The sequence below is a fragment of the Xenopus laevis genome, chromosome 1S (genome assembly GCF_017654675.1).
Source record: "Xenopus laevis strain J_2021 chromosome 1S, Xenopus_laevis_v10.1, whole genome shotgun sequence".
Lineage (NCBI taxonomy): Eukaryota > Metazoa > Chordata > Amphibia > Anura > Pipidae > Xenopus > Xenopus laevis.
Window position 1 is genome coordinate 17,280,528 of NC_054372.1, and position 22,069 is coordinate 17,302,596.

The window sequence follows — 22,069 nt, forward strand, 5'->3', positions numbered from 1 at the left end:
AATAAAAGTCCGATTTTATATACTGTAAACAAATTTTTCGTTATTTTTGCATTTCGGAGTTTAGTAAATAATCCCCCTAATGTTTACTTTTCTATGATTGGCAGAAGTAAAGGGAAACCAAGCCAATCCCTGTTGGTATAGAGCAGAGTGCAGCAATTCTCTCTAGTCCTGGTTACGCTAATCACAAAGCATGAGAACACAAAAATGATTCTCTTCTTACGGCCAGGCATGGAAGTGTATGAGATGAGTGCAACCCTATCCCCGTGCAAGTGAAGTCGCCCTGCTGACGTTTCCAGCTCTCCTATTTAACATCAATTCCAAATCAAGTGTAAGTCAGCCTTGTCAGAACAGCAGAGACTCTGGGGATATAGTGTCTCATTTCTTCGATGGAAAGGCACAGTCTGTAGGTGTCTATTTAACTGCAATACTTTGCCATAATTTGATTTCTTTTTTTTTTAATAAATGTATTTTTTGGTAATTAATGCAGAGTTGTCGGGTGTTATCCCTGCTTCCGGCTGTTGAAGAAATTAGCCATTTCTTTTCTAAACTGCTGTAGATTGCTGAATATTATTTCATTTTCATGTTTTATTGTGATTCACAGTGAATAAATAAAATATCATAATGGCTCTATATATATATATATTGCAGGTGTTTCTCCTGTATATGATGACAATTGCCAAAATGCCGAATGCAGTCGATTCTGTTCCACAAGAAAAAGTCCCGGGTTCCGTAGACGACTTGCCTTTACCCCTGGAACTAGAACTGGAAATGGAACACGAGATCCTAGAAAAAATTTACAAACATTCTGAAATTACCAGCAGTCAGTACGGCATCAACGTTTTTATCATTGGCCTATTCCTGCTGCTGGCTTGTTCCATCCAAGTCGTTGGAGTGAGTGAAAGGGACCTGAAGATCTTCCTGATCATCCTAATGCTGATCCAGATCTTGTGGATGCTCTGGTACATTCTCAGGAATTCCACAAAGAAGTCTGCTCAGAAGGAGAAAGATGGACACGCTGGAGCCCGGTGGTTAAGGTGTAAGTAATCTTGTTGTTACATATATGCAATTATAGGCCAACTAGTTTCTATTATTGCATTATTTACAGTATATCTGCCTCTGGCTTATTTACAGGGGGAGCAGCTCAAATGATCAATGATTTGTTGCAATAGAGAAGGTGGTAAAAAGCACATAATGAATACAGGTATAGCTAGGATCCGTTATCCAGAAACCCGTTATCCAGAAAGCTCCGAAACACGGAATGGCAGTCTCCCATAGACTTCACTTCATCCAAATAATCCAAATATTTTTAAAAAATTTCCTTTTTCTCTGTAATAATAAAACAGTAGCTTGTACTTGATCCCAACTAAGATATAATTAATCCTTATTGGAAGCAGAACCAGCCTATTGGGTTTATTCAATTCTTAAATGATTTTCTAGTAGACTTGGGGGCAGATTCATAAAGGTTAGAGGGGAATTTTAGAATGAGAAAAATACGAATTTTGAGCTATTTTTTGTGTACTTCGACTAGGGAATAGTCCAAATTTGATTCAAATTTGAAAAAAAATGTGATTAATTCGATTATTGAAATCTATCATGTACTGTCTCTTTAAAAATTTGGCTTCGACCATTTGCCATCTAAAACCTGTCGAATTGCTGTTTTAGCCTATGGGGGACCTCCTAGAACCTAATTGGAGTCAATTGGGGGACTTTGAAAAATGAAAGTTTTTTTGGAAAAAACGTTGAATCAAATTCGATCAATTTCGCTATTAATTCAATTTGAATGATTCAAATTCGGTCGAATACGGACCTATTAGATCGAAAACTGACCTATTCGACCAAAAAAAAACTTTGACTTAATTTCGGTTGGTCTTTTTGAATTTGAATTTCGAAGTTTTTTTAATTCGAAATTCGACTCTTGATAAATATGTCCAGTACAGTCTCTTTAACCATTCGCCATCTGAAACCTGCCGAATTGCTGTTTTAGCCTATGGGGGACCTCCTAGAATGCAGTTTGAATCAATTGGTGGACTTTGAAAAATCTAAGTTTTTTGGGGGGAAAAACTTTGAATTCATACGATTCTAATTCGATCGAAAACTGACCTATTCGTCCAAAAAAAAACCTTTGATTTTATTTTGATTGGTCTTTTTGAATTCGAATTTCGATGTTTTTTAAATTCGAAATTTGACCCTTGATAAATCTGCCCCTTATAAAAGAGACATAAAAGTGAATTGGTTGTACAGTGCACATGCCGGAAAGAGATCTATAAATAAAACACAAGTCTATGAAGTTCAGATTCGGAAACTGATCTTGCGTTAGATTCCATTTGGCCGCATGAATCCCTCTGAATCCCTTGTCAGGGAATCCCAGAAACTCACCGGCTTTCCTTTAGAACAGAAACCCTAAGTTTACGGTGAGACATCACTATTGATATGGATTTTCTCTTATGTCTCTGTTTCTTTAATTAGAAATAAACGACTGGTATAGGATCGGATATATGGAGCCCATTATCCAGAAAGCTCATAATTATGAAAAGGCCGTCTCCCATAGACTAAATTTTTATCCAAATAATTCACATTTTTAAAAATTATTAATTTTTTTCTCTGTAATAATAAAGCAGGACCTAGGATCCGGATCTGTTATCCGGAAGCCCATTCTCCAAATTACAGAAAGGCCGTCTCCCATAGACCCTATTATAATAAAATAATCCAAATTTTTAAAAATGATTTCCTTTTTCTCTGTAATAATAAAACAGTAGCTTGTACTTGACCCCAACTAAGATATAATTAATCCTTATTGGAAACCAAACCAGCCTATTGGGTTTATTTAATGTTTACATTAAATATTTTCTAGAAGACTTAAGGCATGAAGATCCAAATTTACAGAAAGATCCATATTCTGGATAACAGGTCCCATACCTGTATATTCTGAATAGAGCAATGGAAAAAGTTCTGATTCCTGTGACAATTCTAAACATACAGGTATGGGACCTGTTATCCAGAATGCTTGGGACCTGGGATCTTTCCGTAATTTGTATCCTCATGTCTACCCTAATAAACAGGATTGACTGCTCTATTCTTTTCTAATGATTTAGTATTATCTTGTATTCAGAAGAGAGGAGATAGTAACCCACAGGCAGAGTAGCTCAAGTCAATCTCATTCCTATAGAGCACTGGCCAGACCCCATTTAGCTTATACCAGGGCTAAAAATGAATGATGTTTTTACTCTCCCATTCCTTTCCCATTACTCCCCATTGTTCCAAGCATGGCATAGATGCTAATGAGCATTCACTTCTTCCCATTCAGCTCCATTTCAAATTCTTTGGGTCTCCCTTTTTATGGAACCACATCCATAAAATCCCATTACTTGAGGATGGATGGATATTAGCGCAGAATACAGGTATAGGATCCAGTATCCGGAAACCCGTTATCCAGAAAGCTCAGAATTACAGAAAGGTTGTCTCCCATTTTCAATGAAAATCCGTGGAAGAGGCTGGGCGATTTTATTTTTCTTTTAAATTTAAAAAAATACATTTATAGGCACCCTATGCACAGGCCCTTGGGTGCCTTAATATAAATACGGCCCTGTACTTGATCCCAACTAAGATATAATTAATCCTTATTGGAGGCAAAACCAGCCTATTAGATTCAATTAATGTTTAAATGATTTTCTAGTACATGGAGATCCAAATTATGGAAAGATCCCTTATCAGGAAAATCCTGGTCCCGAGCATTCTGAATAACAGGTCTATAGATGGGCAAATAGATTCGTCTGGCACAAATTTGCTGCGAATTTCTGCGTTTCGCCACCGGTGAATAAATTCACAAATCGCTCACAAAAATTCACCGGCGTCAAAAGTTTTTGGATGCACGTCTGAAATGCCGCTCGTGTCAAAATCTCTGCGCGTCAACGCTATTCGGATGCCCATTGACTTTTACACCAGCATCATCTTGGAAGCGGGCGTCAATTTCCAATTTTCAAGATTTTTCGTGAAAATTTCCAAATTTCATGATTAATCCGTGAAACTTTCTGATTTCATGATTTTTCATGATTTAGTTCCGGCTAATTTTTTGCCATTTCACGAATTTTGCAAATTTTGCGGGAAGAAACGGGAGAAATTCAACCATCACTGAACAGGTCCCATAACGGTATATAGTTACAATTGATGGAAAGAAACCACCAGATGGAACCTAAGTTCATTGGACCTTTCAATGAAAAAATACATTCAAGAGCTTTATCATTTCATATATTGGGACATTATTAACAGCAACGAGATTAACACAATAATGTCTCAGGGGGCTGAGAATTAAATTCCCAACTACTTTGCTGAGCAACAGGGCTACAAGCATGTGATTTTAATGTATTTTGTGGTCGCTTGTATTTTTTTCCAGTTTATTTTTTTTTAATTCAAGAAATATGTCCAAAACTACATGCAATATTTTACCATTTTAACATAAAACACTACAATGCAGTGAATACGTGTGGTGTTGCATTTTTGAAAATATTAAAATGGTATAATATTATTTAAAGGACAAGGAAAGGCAAAAAAAATAAAATTCCATTTTTACTTTCTTTAATGAAAAAGAAACCTATCTCCAATATACTTTAATTAAAAAATGTGTACCGTTTTTATAAGAAACCTGACTGTATGCAGTGAAATTCTCCCTTCATTTACTGCTGTGGATAGGAATTGTCAGACGGTCCCTAACTGCTGAGCAGGGAAACAATCATACTTATGAACAGCAGGGGGAACCCCCGCCTTACTTCCCAGCCATGCAGAACTCAAGCAGCTTTGTTTATGACGATCAGTAAGCAGCCCAGACCACACTGAGCATGTGCACAGTCTTAGTCTTGCAAAGATGTATAACAAAGTTACAAGATGGTGACCCCCTGTAGCCAACTTTGAAAGCATAAATTATTTGTTTGATCAGGCTTGTGGTGCAGTAAGTTCATGTTTATATTTAGTATACAAAATACAGCATTTCTAGCCTTATCCTATTTTAGACTTTCCTTGTCCTTTAAGGAGTTTGCAAACCCATGAGTGCAGCAACTGGGTCCGAGAATTTATAGGGTGAGCTTTTTAAGTCGATAGGAAGTTCATCGCTACTTAAGTTATAATTATAAATGTAAAACTTTGAGTTCAGTATTGATTACTGAGCTGGACTTATTGATATATTATAGCAGTATTTAAAATAACCTTTTTTTTGCAGGGCGTTTCTCTTGCTGGAGCTAAATAGAATACATATGATCTTTGATAAGCCTATGATTGGAATTAGCATTAAGGGGTTGTTCAACTTCCAACACTATTTTCAAATAAAATACTTTTTCCCAATTACTTTCCATTTTCTATTTGTGACCGTTATATTATCTTGAAGTGTAAAATTAAATTTTTACCTTCTTTTGTATTTCTAAAGCAGCTCTGAGGGTTGCCGACTCTGTAACTGTTCTAAATTGATACATTTAGGGGGTTATTTATTAAAGGGCAAATGCTAAAAACTTGAAAAATTCAAGTTTTTTACTATTTTTAGTGGAACAAAAACTCGGATTTTTCGAAATTTATTATACCCCGAGGATGCAAAAGTCTAAATCTGAAAATCCGCCATCTCAGACCTGTTAAGGTTGTATATAAGTCAGTGGTAGAGGTTCCTATTCTACTTGTACGTTTTTGTGGTCTGCGCTGGAATTAGTTATCGCTCGATTTTATAGAGTTTCTCCCAGATCCGATTAAATTGAGCTTTTTTATTAATAAATAAGGTCAAATTGTGGATTCTAGTTTGGTTGAACTTTTTAAATTAAATAATCATAAAAATATGGATTTTGATAAATAACCCCTTTGTTGATACATTTGTTATCAGCTGTCCCAGCCGAGCAGAATCCTTGAGTATTATTAAAGGCAGCTGTTAGAATTGATACAATAGTTGCTAATATTCCACAGATACTGCTGAGAAATGTATCAACTAATTGTATCAACTAAGGGGCACATTTACTATTGGTCGAATATCGAGGGTTAATTAACCCTCGATATTTGACTATCGAAGTCGAAGGATTTACCGCATTTAGTTTTAGAACGATTCGAAGGATTTTAATCCATAGATCAAATGATTTTTCTTCGATCACAAATAGGTTAGAAAGCTTATGGGGAAGGTCCCTATAGGCTAACATTGATGCTCGGTAGGTTTTAGTTGGCGAAGAAGTTAGTCGAAGTTTTTTTAAAAGAGACAGTACTTTGACTATCGAATAGTCGAACGATTTTTAGTTCGAATTGTTCGATTCAAAGTCGAAGTCGCAGTCGATGGTCGAAGTAGCCAAAAAAAACCTTCGAAATTCTAATTTTTTTACATTCGAATCCTTCACTCGAGCTTAGTAAATATGCCCCTGAATGTATCAAATGATAACACCAGAGACACAAATATTAAACTTTAACCTTCAATTTCGGAAGAACAGTAAGAAAATAAAAGATGGAAAGCAATTGTAAAAAAGTCTTTTTTTCTGGTGAACAGTCTGGAAACAACTGAACTAAAAATAGTGTTTGGAAGGTGAACAACCCCTTTAAAAATTATATTTCTCATTCTAAGAGCGTTCTTGCTCGACGTGCTCTCTAGGTTTCATGATTAATCTGAATCCCAGTTGTTACTTTTAACAAATATTAATATAGATGAACTACACATTCAATGGAAGCACTCTCTTGTGTTCTTTCTGTCTTGCAGGTGGTATTTCTTTCTTTGCCCTGACCACAACTGCAATGGACGCCTTGAAACTGGGCTATTTTGTTGGCTATCGAGACTGTATGCCACTGGCTGATGCTGTTTATCCAGTTGTACATGTTATTCACACACTTTTTCAGGTATTTACAGGGAAATTGGGAATATTCTATAAATACTGTATATCTTGTTTTTCCGAATTCCTTTTACATAGCCCTATTTCTAGCACTAAAGCTTTCTGTAGGTTGGAAGTGTTAAAAGTAATATGCCTGATCAAGGGAAGAAACATTCACAGTGCAAGGTTCCTCTGATGGAACTTTCATCTACTTCTACTTGGTATGGTCTCCTGCCCAGTATGGAAGTTCTTCCATCCTGGGTGACTCTGATGTCCCAGCAATATTCTTCTACTCCTAGGAAGCCCAAGCAACAGTAGGATTTTGCAGGAGGTCACAACCTCCTATTTTAAAACATCCTGGAATTAATGATGTGGTGGTTGATATGGTGCATGCCTGGCGTGTCTCTGCCCATAGAATGGCCCAACACCAACAATAGGATCTCCCAATTTGGCCCAGTGAATAAATCCAGTCATTTGAGGTCCTCACAAACAGGTATGTATGGCCAGCTTTATGCCTGCAGTATAATCTGATCCATGACCAACAATCAGATCATCTTGATTTGGCATGGGTAGCCAAACTGTGCAGAGATCTAGTTGTTTGAAGACCTCACCAAACAATCAGATCTTAAAGGAGAAGGAAAGCTACCAAAGCAGTTTATTGCCAATAGATTATACACAATAGTGCAAGCTATAACACTTTATTTATTCTGCAGAATGCTTTACCATACCTGAGTAAACAGCTCTAGAAGCTCTCTGTTTGCTTAGGATAGCAGCTGCCATATTAGCTTGGTGAGACATCACTTCCTGCCTGGGTCTCTCCCTGCTCACTCATAGCTCTGGGCTCAGATTACAGCAGGGAGGGGTGGAGGGAGGGGGAAAAGGAAGGGGTAGAGGGGAAGAGGAGCAAACTGAGCATGCTCAAGCCATAGCCTTGGATATTTAAACTGAAAACAGGAAGTCTGATACAGAAGCCCATGTGTACACAATAGAAGGAAAGACATTGGGTGTTTCTTTTTACAGAGGGTTTGAGGGTTTACTGGTGGATTTATGAATTTCTGATAAAGCAAAGTCATTTTAGCCTTTCCATCTCCTTTAAAGGCGAACTACCCCTTTAAAGGGGATCTCCGGCTTCCAAACCAAAATTTGATAAAGAGGCCCACATAACACAGAAACCCCTAATATACCCATCACTGTTTCTTCAAAATTACTTTGAGGGTTTACTGGTGCATTTATATAGACCTTTCTGACAAAGCTTACTTAGTTTTAGCCTTTTCCTTCTCCTTTAAGGTGTATTGCCAGATTTAATACAGTGGTACATTGGGGCATGTTGAGGCCTGCACTAAACAATGCAATTTACTTTAAAGCTGGTAGGAAGAAAACTTTGGATGGTTTGTTGCCTGCGCTGGAGAAGATTAAGATCAGATGACAAACATCCCATGTGCCAATACCCTTAAACTGTATCCTCCACTGAAGCGGAGACTCATATGAATGAGTATCTTCTCTGTAAATCACTGTAGAATATAATATTGCTATAAATATGGAGTATAATAAGGCTTTGTGGATTCACCGTGTTTATCCCAACAATTTCAGAACTGTAAATACAGCTACTGTATGTTTATCCAGCTGACCCAGTGGCTGGTGGGAGAGGTGTTGTCCACTTGGCAACAGAGAACTTGTGTGATTACATTTCACTTGGCAAACAAACAGAATAGGAAAATACTGACAATACACCTTTGTGAATTTTAGTGCATGCCTCTTCTGTTCTGGTCTGGTATTGTGTTCAGTATTTATAGAATTTTAACTGAAGCCATTATTTAAGCTGAGAAGGGGGAAGGGTCTGCTAGGAACCCAATGAATAAGTTAAGTACAATGCAACTCTAAACCTTTAGTCACAAAATGTTTTGCCTCAAATGGTAATTCGGATTAAAATCCAAAATGACAAAAGATAGAGCCAATTGTACATAGCAAAGACTGTTGTCCACAATTAAGAGAAGATATTAAGCCAAAACTGATATATATATATATATAGATGTGTGTGTGTATGAATAGGTATATGTGAGTATTTGTGTATACAGGTGTATCTAGGTGTGTGGTAAGACAACCTTCCTCACCTTATCTGTAGCTTCTGTCTCAGTTACTTCTAGATCTGAGGTTTTCAGAAAGAAGGAGCAATGATTACTCCATCTAAAATTTACTTAAAGGGAACTATCATGAAAATGAAAATTTAATATAAACTTCCTCATACTGAAATAAGAAACGTTCTAAATACAAACAATTAAAAATTCTGTACTGTTTCTGAAATAATCAAGTTTATCTTCACTATTCCTCTCTCAGCATCTGTTTCTCTTCATTCTGTCTTCATTCGGAATTGGGTGTCAGATGAATGATCTAATATATAGGGTGAGCTCTAATACATCTTCTAGGCAAAAGGAGCCCCACTATAAGAAATATTGGATCTAATTGTCAATGAATATCTGACACCCAACTGCTGCATGAAGACAGAATGAAGAGAAACAGATGCTGAGAGAGGAATAGTGAAGATAGTGAATATAAACATGATTATTTCAGAAATGGTACAGAATTTTTAATTGATTGTATTTAGTAAGTTTCTTATTTCATTATGCTGAAGCTAAAATTAAATTAGTTCCCCTTTAACCTCTGTTTAACTTATGCATAAACTCACTCCCTAACTTTAACCCAGTTGACCTGGGATTCCTATGAGGATCAACCCCATAGTTTGGAAATCAATACCCTAGACCAGTGATCCCAAACCTATGGGTTTTGAGCAACATGTTGCCCGCCAATCCATTTGATGTTGCTCCCAGTGGCCTCAATACAGGTGCTTATTTTTGAATTCCAGGTATGAAGACAAGTATTAGTTAAATAAAAAACATGTGTACTGCCAATTCAAGCCTACTTTAGGCTGCCAGTTCACATAGGGGCTACCAAATAGCCAACCACAGCCCATATTTGGCATCACCAATAACTTTTGGGATGCCTATTTCTTTTACATTTGAATGGGGCTCAACCATAAAAAAGTTTGAGATCCTTGCCCTAGACAGTAGGAGTAGGGTTGCCACCTTTCAGTTGGGTGAAGTCCAGGCAGGGGTGTGGGCCACGACATCACAGTGCTGGTCAATCCCCTGTCCCATGGGTCATTCCCTGTCAGCCCCTGTCTATTCATTGTCTCCTCTAATCTTACTTACTTGCATGAACTCGGCTTGTACAGCAGTGTGTGAAGACAAAAGTCCCAATACACAATAAACTTTTTTTGAGCAGGACAATGTAATAAAGAGAGCACAAGCAAAACAATGTTAATGTGCAAAAACGCTTGATTTTATTGATTTAAGAGAGGACTCTTTTTACAAAATGCTTCTGCTGAACTGCGGTTGAATATGACCCACTTCAGATGAGGTACAAGGAAGAGCTTATGGATTACATGAGATGTGGCCATGCATAAATAGTAAAATGCAACTGTGAGGCCCCTGTATCTTTCTGGGGTTCTTTTTTTAGGTTTACTTTTCACAGGAAATAAAGGGAAGCCTTAGGGTAGGACTACATGGACGTTTTTGGTACGATCAGACACGCTGACACAAAACGCCTGCGACAAGTCGTATGCAACAAAAATAAGGTAAGAGATAGAAATGTCAGATGAAGTCGCATCATTGAGCTGATGCAACACGACTGTCGGATGCAGTGTCAAAACGACTTGTCGCAAGTGTCCATGTAGTCCTACCCTTAAAGCGGCCATGCATTTAAATTCTGTTTGTTTGGCAAGATCACCAATGACCAATCTTTGCCTGATTTTGAAAACCAACATAATGGGCCAAATAAAGGCTTTTTCAGTCAAACCAATTTCTACAAAGTGGACCTCTCTTGATGGAATTTTTTTTTAACTTGGTTGGCCTTTCAGAGTTTCAAATTGATCTGGAGGCAACTTTTATCTGCCTATGTATCTCCAACTTTAGTTGACTTGATCTTCACTTCTTTGATGAAGGCTCTACATATGCACAAAATGTCCAACACATATCACTCCATGTATGCTAGAGGTATAATGTAACTGAATATAATGTGATTTCTATAATTTTTCCATGAAGAAAATTCTTACAAAATGTGTTTTGTTGCAGGTGTATTTCCTCTGGTTCCATTCACAAGATGTCATCAACTCCTACAAAACTCTTGAGAGGTAGAAGCAACATTTTTTTAAATATTGATTCCTAAATGTAATTTTATTTCGCAGCTGATCATTTGTTTCTTAGTGATGGCCTTTGAGGGTTTTGCATCACCTTATTCATGAAAAACATCATTTCATTTCAGTGTCATATCAGCAGCACATATGAGTGTATGGTACTGATTCATTGTAACCCCATATCAGATGAAAAGTAGTACTGCATTTAAAGGAGAAGGAAAGGCTAAAACTAAGTAAGCCTTATCACCTAAATATAACAGTAAACCCTCAAAGTAATGCTGCTCTGAGTCCTCTGTCAAAAGAAACACAGCATTTCTTTCCTTCTATTGTGTACACATGGGCTTCTGTATCAGACTTGCTGTTTTCAGCTTAAACCTCCTTGCCCAGGGCTTGAGCATGCTCAGTTTGCTCTTTTTCCCCCACCTTCTCTGCTGTAATCCCAGCGCTATAATTGAGCAGGGAGAAACTCAGGCAGGAAGTGATGTCACACCAAGCTAATACTGCAGCTGCTATCCTAAACAAACAGAGAGCTTCTAGAGCTTTTTACTCCGGTATGGTAAAGCTATACAGAATAAATAGCATTATCCAAAATGCTCGGGGCCTGGGTTTTTCTGGATAATGGATCTTTCCATAATTTGGATCTTCATACCCAAGCCTATTAGACAATCATGCAAACATAAAAACACACCCCAATAAGCTGGTTTTGTTTCAAATAAGAATTATTTATATCTTAGTTTGGTTCAAGTTCACGATACTGTTTTATTACTACAGAGAAAATGGTAATAATTTTTAAAAATTAAAAAAAAAAATGATTACAATGGAATCTACAGGAGACGACCTTTCCGTAATTTGGAGCTTTCTGGATTCTATTGGGTTTAGTTCTACTAAAAATCACTTAAACATGAATTAAAGTATGGAGATCCAAATTAAGGAGAGATCCCTTATCTGGAAACCCATAGGTTCCAAGAATTCTCGATAGCAGGTCCCATACCTGTAGTTAAAAAATGTAATATATGGTTATTAGTTATTTCTCTACATAGCAACCTCTAAAAAAAAGGGTTTCTTCTTATTACAAGTAGTAATTTTAAACATAGACATATTTCTCTAAAGCTTTGTATTTATTATGTTGGTTATTTTTTGTCCAAAGGAGTTTTTAAAGCATTTTTTAACAATGCTGTTATGATATGACTGTGTGGGTAGGGGTAGTAGCAAATACAAATGTTTGTAGTCTTCTTGAAAATATAAAGCCATTCAACTGGTAGACCACCATCATGTTAAATAGTACAAGCTAGGCACGTTTATTCTAAGACAATCTTATGGTATAACTTCTATCTGACTGGGTTTCAAATGTCTCTTAACTAGCGAAAAAGGCAGTGATCTGGTGATTAGGTGAATGATATAGTCATATGAAAAAGTTTGGGAACCCCTCTCAGCCTGCATAATAATTTACTCCACTTTCAACAAAAGATAACAGTGGTATGTCGCCAGGCGACAAATCTCCTCTTCTTCGCGGCGACTAATCTCCCCAATCTGCCTCCCCTGCCATCCATCGACTAAAATGAAAATCGCCTGGGGACAGTCACTCGGAGCGCTTCATTTTCCAAAGTGGCCCAAGTTTCCTTGTGAGGCAATTACGGGCGACTTCTGGAAAATGAAGCGCTCAGAGACGAGTGCCTGCCCCCAGGCAATTTTCATTTTAGCCATTTTAGACTTTTCACTAGCGGTACTTCAGAAATGTGAGCATTTCAAATAGAAGATGCGCTAGCGTTAATTTCTGCCTAGCGAAAATTCGCTAGTGATCTAGCGCTTAGGTCAATTTGCATAGGGCTGGAAATTTAAAGCCCTACACATGAGCCCACTGTAAAGTTAATGTTCCACATGTTGGAAAATGTTTGGGGGAGGCCGGTTACAAAAAAAATTGTTTAGGACTTTTGCAGGCAATCACTCTGAAAAAAGGAAAAGTCACCAGCGTTTTTTGAACTTTGATGCATTTTCGGCTCACAGAATATAATAGATAGAGTGCGAATGAGCGATATTATGGTCTATTTCGCTAATTAATCGGCGCCTGCGCCTGTTAATAAATTGGCCATGTCCCTGCGGGTGGCAACGCCGGCAAAAAGTTGGAAAGTTGCTAACATTAGCCACTTTGCTCTTTAGTAAATCTACCCCCAAGTGTACTATATATTGTGAGTGGGCCCTAAGCTCAGTAAGTGACAGCAGCACAGAGCATGTGCAGTGAATCAGCAGAAAAGAAGATGGGGAGCTACTGGGGCATCTTTGGAGACACAGATCTTTACTGCTAAAGGGCTGTGGTTGCCTTGGGCTGGTACAGAAACCCAAAATATAATGTACAACATTTCTAACTACTTCTTTAGTTCTCCTTTAACACTTTCACTGCCTGACAGTTCTTAACCTTCTTTGTATTAACTACCAGCCAATATCTGAGTATATTGTGCTCTTTCATTTTATAGGCATTTCCTTTTAAATTTAACTAAAAGGATCACCCAGTCTTTCCCAAACCAAACGTTTTGTGTATAACCATTTCTGTAAAAAAAATGCAACTCTAAAGAAGTGACATATTTTTCATCATACTGAGAACTAAATGATACATATATTTTATTCTAAGGACAAAAATACAACTGATTTAGTCCTGCATTTTTCAACTGCACCTCAAAAAGAATTCAACTGTAGTTTTGGAAAATACATATTCTGGCAAATACAAAATGGCTAAATATGTCACTCTACATCAAACTACCAAACCGAAAAGCTTTGCTAAATTTGGAGGTTTTTATGAAATTTTGAAAGTCGTCTTATAGCTTACAATTTAACATATAAGAACTGATACATTCAGTAGATATTTCCCCAAAGTTGCTCAGTCTTTGGGAAGATGTTCAAATGCACTCAAGGAAAGATGTCGATCAAGGAAGGGTGTGTGATACAGGCTTGAAGCTAATAAGACAGGGTTACTAAAGATTACATTTTCCCCTGCTTTATTTCAAGTACAGATTCAAAATTTAAATATTCTCACTATCTATGAAATGCTGAATACATTAGGGGATTATTGAATAAACTTGAATAAAATTTTTTTTTTAATAAAATCTGACTTTTAAAAAACCACAAAATTTTCGGAATTTATTAAACCCAGAGGCTGGAAAAGTCCAAATAAGAAAATCCCAGACCCTTCAAGGTTGCATATAAGTCAATGGGAGAAGTCCCAATGATTTTTTGATGTGCGCTGGGTTTTGTGCAATACCCCAAAGTTTTCGGAGTTTTTGGGGGAAAAGCATAAGATAAGAAATCTGAGTTTTCGGGTTAAAAAAATCATGATAAAACTGATTTTGTGTGCAAATAAAATTTTTGGGAAAATTTAATAATAAATAAGTGTAAAAAAAACTGAGCAGATTTGATCGGTGTTTGTAGCAGAAAATGATGAGATAAAATCGGACTTTGATAAATAACCCCATAAAAAAAAATTTTTTTAATTGTTTTGCTTGGCAAAATAAGTGAAAGAAATGGAAACAGTCTTTTGTACTAAGACCAGCCATTGCTTGTCTTCCATCCAGGTTGGGAACTGTTTTTTTTTATACTAGATATTTTACATTTGTATTAAAACAACTAAAGTAATAGCTCACCAAGACCCATTGTTAAATTGGATTTGCATTGTTTCTACAAAGGGAAAAGGTCACAAAAGCATGAATAGGAAACTGCATACAGAAGAAACCCTAACCCTATAATTGACAGCAAGCCCTGCTATATAACTGGGCACCACACCTGCATTCTCAGTAATATGAATATCTTGGTTGTCTTGAGTCCACTGTTGGACAAGTTCATGGAATGAATTGGCACATGCTAAAGAAAAGCACAGTATGCAACACAACAGGATAAACCAGGCAAGGTCCCTAGAGGATGCTTGGCTAAAAGAAAATAAAAACGACACAGCACACCTTCATTTTGATGTTAAAGGGCATGTAAAGGCAAAAAAATAAAATCCCATTTTTACTTTCTTTAATGAAAAAGAAACCTATCTCCAATATACTCTAATTAAAAAATGTGTACCGTTTTTATAAGAAACCTGACTGTATGCAGTGAAATTCTCCCTTCATTTACTGCTGTGGATAGGAATTGTCAGATGGTCCCTAACTGCTGAGCAGGGAAACAATCATACTTATGAACAGCAGGGGGAGCCCCCGCCTTACTTCCCAGCCATGCAGAACTCAAGCAGCTTTGTTTATGACGATCCCTAAGCAGCCCAGACCACACTGAGCATGTGCACAGTCTTAGTCTTGCAAAGATGTATAACAAAGTTACAAGATGGTGACCCCCTGTAGCCAACTTTGAAAGCATAAATTATTTGTTTGATTAGGCTTGTGGTGCAGTAAGTTCATGTTTATATTTAGTATACAAAATACAGCATTTCTAGCCTTATTCTATTTTAGACTTTACATGCCCTTTAAGGGCAATGGAACATAAACAATCCCAACAATCAAGTCAAGCTCCTGTAAAAAAAAAAATATTGTGACAATTTAATTTACACCTCTCCTTTCCCGGTCAATATCTCAGAAGTGATCAATAAATTCTTTATAAGGCAGCAAATAACATTGGCTGATGTCACAAGCATGTATTTATAGTTTATGCTGCAGGGCCAGATGTACTATGCACGTGCCACTAGGCCAGCTCCACCATCCCCGCTGGCTGCTTCTCCTCCCTCCATCTTCTCCCTGTCCCCTTTCCCATTTCATTCTCCTCCCAGTCCATTCCCCTTCACCCTTCTCCTTACTGTTCCTGTCCCCTCCCCTTCCCCATCTCCTTTTCCTCCCCATCTCCTTCCCCTCTACGTCCGCTACCCGTCCACTTCCTGTATGTGCGCACATGCATGCGTAAAACATGGATGCGGCTGAGTCTTTGGGAAATATGGAATCCATCCTAGCATCCTAGCACCAAAGTTGCCACTCATTCCTTCCGTCCATAGGCTGAATCAGAAATCTCGCAAGAGAAACAATACTAAAGAGTGATCAAAATTGAAAAATATTTGGTCTATATAGTAAATTGTGGAGATGTGAATTGATGTGAGATGCTTTAATCTTTTTGTATTGTGTGCTTAAATCAGTTACACTTATTCTAATGCAAGGGTTCAATTGCTATGAAGGATTAAAAAAAACCAAAAAAAAACCAACAGCTTAAAGGGGTTGTTGACTTTTGAGTTAACTTTTAGGGGGTTGTTTACTAAACTCCGAATCCAAAAATCATGAAAATTGGACTTTTAAAAATCAGGAATGTTTCTGAATTTATTAAACCCTGAGGAAGGAGAAATCCGAATCAGAAAATCCGGCATGCATATAGGTCAATGGGAGAAGTGCCAATAATTTTTTGATGTGCACTGGGTTTTGTATAATACTCCAAAGTTTTCAGGTGAAAAAATCGTGAAAATCAGATAAAGAATTCCGAAAAAATCTTGAAAATGTGATTTTTCCCCCTGCAAAACGAATTTTCCAGAAAATGTTATAATAAATAAGCGCAAAAAAACCTGGGTGGATTTGATCGGAGTTTGTAGCAGAAAATATTGAGATAAATTCTTACTTTGATAAATAACCCCATAAGAGTAAACTGAAATCCTTATATTTTGTGAAAGCTGTGCACTTGGATCTTATCAATTATGTTTTATTGTCTGTAAAACTGTCACATTTTAGTACAGGTATGGGTCTGTTATCCGGATTCCCATTATCCAGAATTTTGGGAAGACCATTTCCCATAAACATCATTTTAATCAAATAATTTACTTTTTTTTTTTTAAAAAAAAACAACAACTTTTTTTTACTCTTTAAAGCTCTAATACATCTTCTAGGCAAAAGGAGCCCCCCTATAAGATATATTGGATCTAACTGTCAATGAATATCTGACACCCAACTGCTGCATGAAGACAGAATGAAGAGAAAGAGATGCTGAGAAAGGGATAGTGAAGATAAACTTGATTATTTCAGAAACAGAATTTTTAATTGATTGTATTTAGAAAGTTTCTTACTTCAGTATGAGGAAGCTTATATTATATTTTCGACATAGTTCCCCTTTATTAATACAACAGTACATTCGTAATACTTGACCCCATTTACAATTTAATGAATCCTTGGGTTTAATTAATGTTTACATGATTTTTTAGTAGATTTAGGGGGTTATTCAAATTTATCATTAAGATCCAACCGTAAAATGCCTCCCACTGTGCATGCGCCGCCAAACGCCGATCAGTATAGGAAGAAGAGGACTCGGACGAAGATGGCGCCTGTGAACTCGGCAAGAGAGGACCTGCACAGAGGGGTGACTGACAAGTTAGGGGCATTTGCCCGGGGGGGGGAGGTAGGCCGGGGGGGAGGCCTACGGGGGGAGGGGTTTTAGCGCCAAAAGGGTTTTCTTCTCCTTTAAGGTTTTGGGGTCTAAATCATGGAAAGACCCTGTATAAGAAAACCAGCTTTTAGGTCCCATACCTGTATAAGGAGGGGTGCAATGGTGGGGTGCAATGCTTCTCTGTGTTATTTGAGTGCCTTTTCTTTTTCCTACTGGATGCATCGCAATATGTATAAAGTGATTGTGACATTGCAGCCATGTAATTCTAGAAGATGCAACCTTTAAAATTCAGCTATGCTTATGAAATTCAGACACCTTCTTGCTCAAAATAAGTAATGACGAACGGAAAATTCCTAAAGCAATGAACGCAAGAGAAATCCTTTCAATTATTTTTCTATGAAACCTTAGCGAAAAAAAGATCCACCATCTGAGAATGTACTGTATTTCAGAGACAAAGCCAGCACTTTGAATTGAACACTGGTCTGATTCCAAAAATAGAAAGTCCTTTACATATCTTTTGGAGCCGACTACAGTTCTTGTAAATAATACTTTTTACTAGTGAACAAGTTTAAAATTTCACTTTTTTGTTTAAGAAGAAGAAACAATTGTATAAATCGTTTTCGTGGTAGAAATACACTGGGATACTCCCTGACTTTGGTTGGTTGATCCGTCACAAAAAAGGAAAAGCATAAAACAAATAACATTCGGAAACATTCCTGCCTGAAGTAATGACGACCGGAAGGTTTTGAAGGCTACGAACAAAAGAACATGAAAATCTTTCAATTCTTCTTCTAGGAAACATCAGTGGAAAGAGATGTACTGTATTTCAGAGACAGACAACACTTTGTATTCTGAAAACTAGCACAGTTCCAAAAATAGAAAGTCCTACTTTCCTTTATGTACAAATACAGTTATTGTAAAGAATATTTTTTATTTAGTGCGTAAGTTCAAAATTTAACTTTTTTGTTTTAGAAGAAGAAATCATTTTATAATTTTTTTTGGGGGTAGAAATACACTGGAATACTCCCTGACTTTGGATGGTTGATCCGTTACAAAAAATGAAAAGCATAATGCAAACGATATTGATGACCGTGTATGAGAATATGATATACGGATTGTGCCGTGGCAGAGATGTTATTCTAGAAGACGAAACCTCAAAATTCAGCTGAATTCACAACATTCAGAAAAGTAATGGGGACCGGAAGATTTTGAAAGCTATGAACGAAAGAAAATTAAAATCTTTCAATTCTTTTTCTAGGAAACATCAGTGGAATAAGATGTACTGTATTTCAGAGACAGACAGCACTTTGTATTCTGAAAACTAGCACAATTCCAAAAACAGAAAGTCCTATTTATCTTTATGAACAACTACAGTTATTGTAAAAAATACTATCTTAGTGCAAATAATTTCAATATTTTGCAGATAAAATAATACATTTAGGGGCCAATTCACCAAGCTCGAGTGAAGGATTCGAAGTAAAAAAACTTCGAATTTCAAGGTGTTTTTTGGGCTACTTCGACCATCGAATGGGCTACTTCGACTTCGACTACGACTTCGAATCGAAGGATTCGAACTAAAAATCGTTCGACTATTTGATAGTCGAAGTACTGTCTCTTTAAGAAAAAACTTCGACCCCCTAGTCTAAAACCTACCGAACCCAATGTTAGCCTATGGGGAAGGTCCCCATAGGCTTGCCTAAGTTTTTTTGGTCGAAGGATAATCCTTCAATCGTTGGATTAAAATCCTTCGAATCGCTCGATTCAAAGGATTTAATCGTTTGATCGAACGATTATTCCTTCGATCGTTCGATCAAACTATTTGCGCTAAAATCCTTCGACTTCGATATTCGAAGTCGAAGAATTTTAATTCCCAGTCGAATATCGAGGGTTAATTAACCCTCGATATTCGACCCTTGGTGAATTTGCCCCTAAATGATTCTATAACTAGCATATTATAAAAGTATGGGATCTATTATCCAGATTGCTTGGCACCTGGGGTTTTCCAGGTAATGGATCTTTCTGTAATTTGGATCTTCATACCTTAAATCTACTCAAAATTAGTGATGTGCGAATTTGTCTTGTTTTGTCTTCCCGGAGTAAATTCGTGGGCGTCAAAAGTGATGCTGCATTAAAGTCAATGGGCTTCAGTTTACTTGTTACCGGTGAATTTTCGAGGCAATTTCGTGAATTTATTCGCCGGTGGTGAAATGTGGAAATAGGCTGGTTTTGATTCCAATAAAGATTAATTATATCTGAGTTGGGATCAAGCACAAGCTACTGTTTTATTATTACACAGAAAAAGGAAATCATTTTTAAAAATTTGGATTATTTGGATAAAATGGCGTCTAATAATATATCTACAATTTCTCTATAACGTGAATAATACATGATTTAGGTTATACTGATCATTATACTTATCACGATTTAATCCATCGATCGAAGGATTTTCCTTCGATCATAAAAAGCTTAGAAAACTTATGGAGAAGGTCCCCATAGGCTAACATTGTAGCTCTGTAGGTTTAAAGTGGCGAAGGGGTTAAAAAGCTTGACAAAGGGGTTATGTCCCGGAACGTTGCATCCGCAATAAACAAGCAAGGCTTTCCTGCTAGCATTACCCATGATGTGCTGGTGTTCCTTCTTTTACACTGAATTTGAGGCTGCCAATACCTCTTCCACCGATTACCTGGGATTCTCATTCATTCAGACGGCCAGGGTGTGCGAGGGTATTTTTCCTTTTTCCATTGAAAAATTCATGAAACACATTGAAGTCAATGGGCGTCAAAAATCTTTTTTACCACTGACAATTTTTTCTCACTCCAAATGCATTAAAGTCAATGGGCAACTGTTTTGTCTCAGTCTTTGTTTCCCAAATGCTTTGAAGTCAATGAAGACTTTTTGGTCACAGCAAATTTTTCTGTGCCGAATTTTTGCAGCAGTTTCGCGGAAAAAATTGCAGTCGTTGGCTCGCACTTCAGCAGTGTTTATGTGCCAGACTGAGGACCAGTCGGTATCAGTGTATCAACTTTTCCTGCAGAAAGTTTGTAAGGGGAGCGAGGGTCACAAATGGGAACTTACAGTATATTCCTTACGTTCCCATATGAAACGTCATCACAGAATGATGTGGGAGCTGTGCCGAAGTTTCATTGCACAGGGGGCAGTTGTGCTTCCTGTCCTCCTCCTACTTTTTAAAATTTTTATATTTTTCATTATCATTATGCACCACTGTGCTATTTTTTTATAGTATAGTTTTAGTTTATATATAGTATCTTTATAGTATAAAATAGGTTTCTGCCATGTTTGGAGTTTTTTTCATTTAACTACTCAGTTGTTACTTGAAGAGATTTGGGTTATTAACACAGCCATGACTCAATATTAGTGATGGGCGAATTTATTCGGCAGGCGCAAATTTCCGAGTTTTGCTGCCGATAAATAAATTTGCGAAATTTGCAGAGACAATTTACCTGCAAATTTTTTTGATGCCGGTGACAATTAAAGGCACCCAGTGGCTTTAATAAGCGTCAAATTGTCACCGACGGATGATTTGGTGCCTGCGTCAAAAAATTTTTGCTTCCGGCGGCAAAATTAGCATTTCGTGAATTTTTGTCGAAGCGAGAAATTCGCCCATCACTACTCAATATCATTAAAGGGATACTGTCATGGGAAAAAATTTATTTTTCAAAATGAATCAGTTAATAGTGCTGCTCCAGCAGAATTCTGTACTCCATTTCTCAAAAGAGCAAACAGATTTTTTTATATTCAATTTTGAAATCAGACATGGGGCTAGACATATTGTCAATTTCCCAGCTGCCCCAAGTCATGTGACTTGTGCTCTGATAAACTTCAATCACTCTTTACTGCTGTACTGCAAGTTGGAGTGATATCACCCACTCCCTTTTCCCCCCCCAGCAGCCAAACAAAAGAACAATGAGAAGGTAACCAGATAGCAGCTCCCTGACACAAGATAACAGCTGCCTGGTAGATCTAAGAACAACACTCAATAGTAAAAACCCATGTCTCACTGAGACACATTCAGTTACATTGAGAAGGAAAAACAGCAGCCTGCCAGAGAGCATTTCTCTCCTAAAGTGCAGGCACAAGTCACATGACCAGGGGCAGCTGGGAAACTGACAATATGTCTAGCCCCATGTCAGATTTCAAAATTGAATATAAAAAAAATCTGTTTGCTCTTTTGAGAAATGGATTTCAGTGCAGAATTCTGCTGGAGTAGCACTATTAACTGATGTGTTTTGAAAAAAACATGTTTTCCGATGACAGGATTCCTTTAAGTCATTCCATTACATAGTATTTCCGATTCATTACAATTACACATAAATATATGGTTCATTCATTTTAATGTGGGATAAAAAGCACCCAGATATTATCTGATGGTGTTCAGATTTATTACTAGTTGTGCCTGTAAACTAGTATCATAACATAATATATAGATGGTACTTTTTGGTTACACAGCAACATATTTTGTTAATGTCTTAGTAGTTACCATTACTAGTTAACTAGGGTAATGTCAAAAATCACAGACGTTTGTAAGAAATTGGCAACATGGGTTCTTTTTTTTTTTTCTACTGAAAAAGCATTTGTAGCAATGTGGATAGTAGGTTCTCTAACAATGTAGGGCATGTGTGTAGTTGTAAAAAGAACAAAAATCTATGTAATTTCACCTTCCCATTAAAGTCAACGCAATTCAGAGATTTTTAATGTAAGGGAAATACTG

The 22,069-nt window shown here is 37.1% G+C and overlaps 1 protein-coding gene across 1 annotated transcript in view; it reads left to right on the forward strand.

The window, feature by feature from the left end:
* The first annotated feature begins 347 nt into the window (after window positions 1-347).
* Window positions 348-22,069, forward strand: part of otop1.2.S (otopetrin-1 gene 2 S homeolog) — a 29,938-nt gene continuing 8,216 nt past the window's right edge. Inside the window, exons 1-4 of the mRNA XM_018240621.2 lie at window positions 348-403; window positions 649-1,036; window positions 6,707-6,843; window positions 10,943-11,001. Of these exons, the coding sequence (XP_018096110.2) occupies window positions 664-1,036; window positions 6,707-6,843; window positions 10,943-11,001 (569 nt within the window). The 5' untranslated portion in view covers window positions 348-403; window positions 649-663. The remainder of the gene's footprint in view (window positions 404-648; window positions 1,037-6,706; window positions 6,844-10,942; window positions 11,002-22,069) is intronic.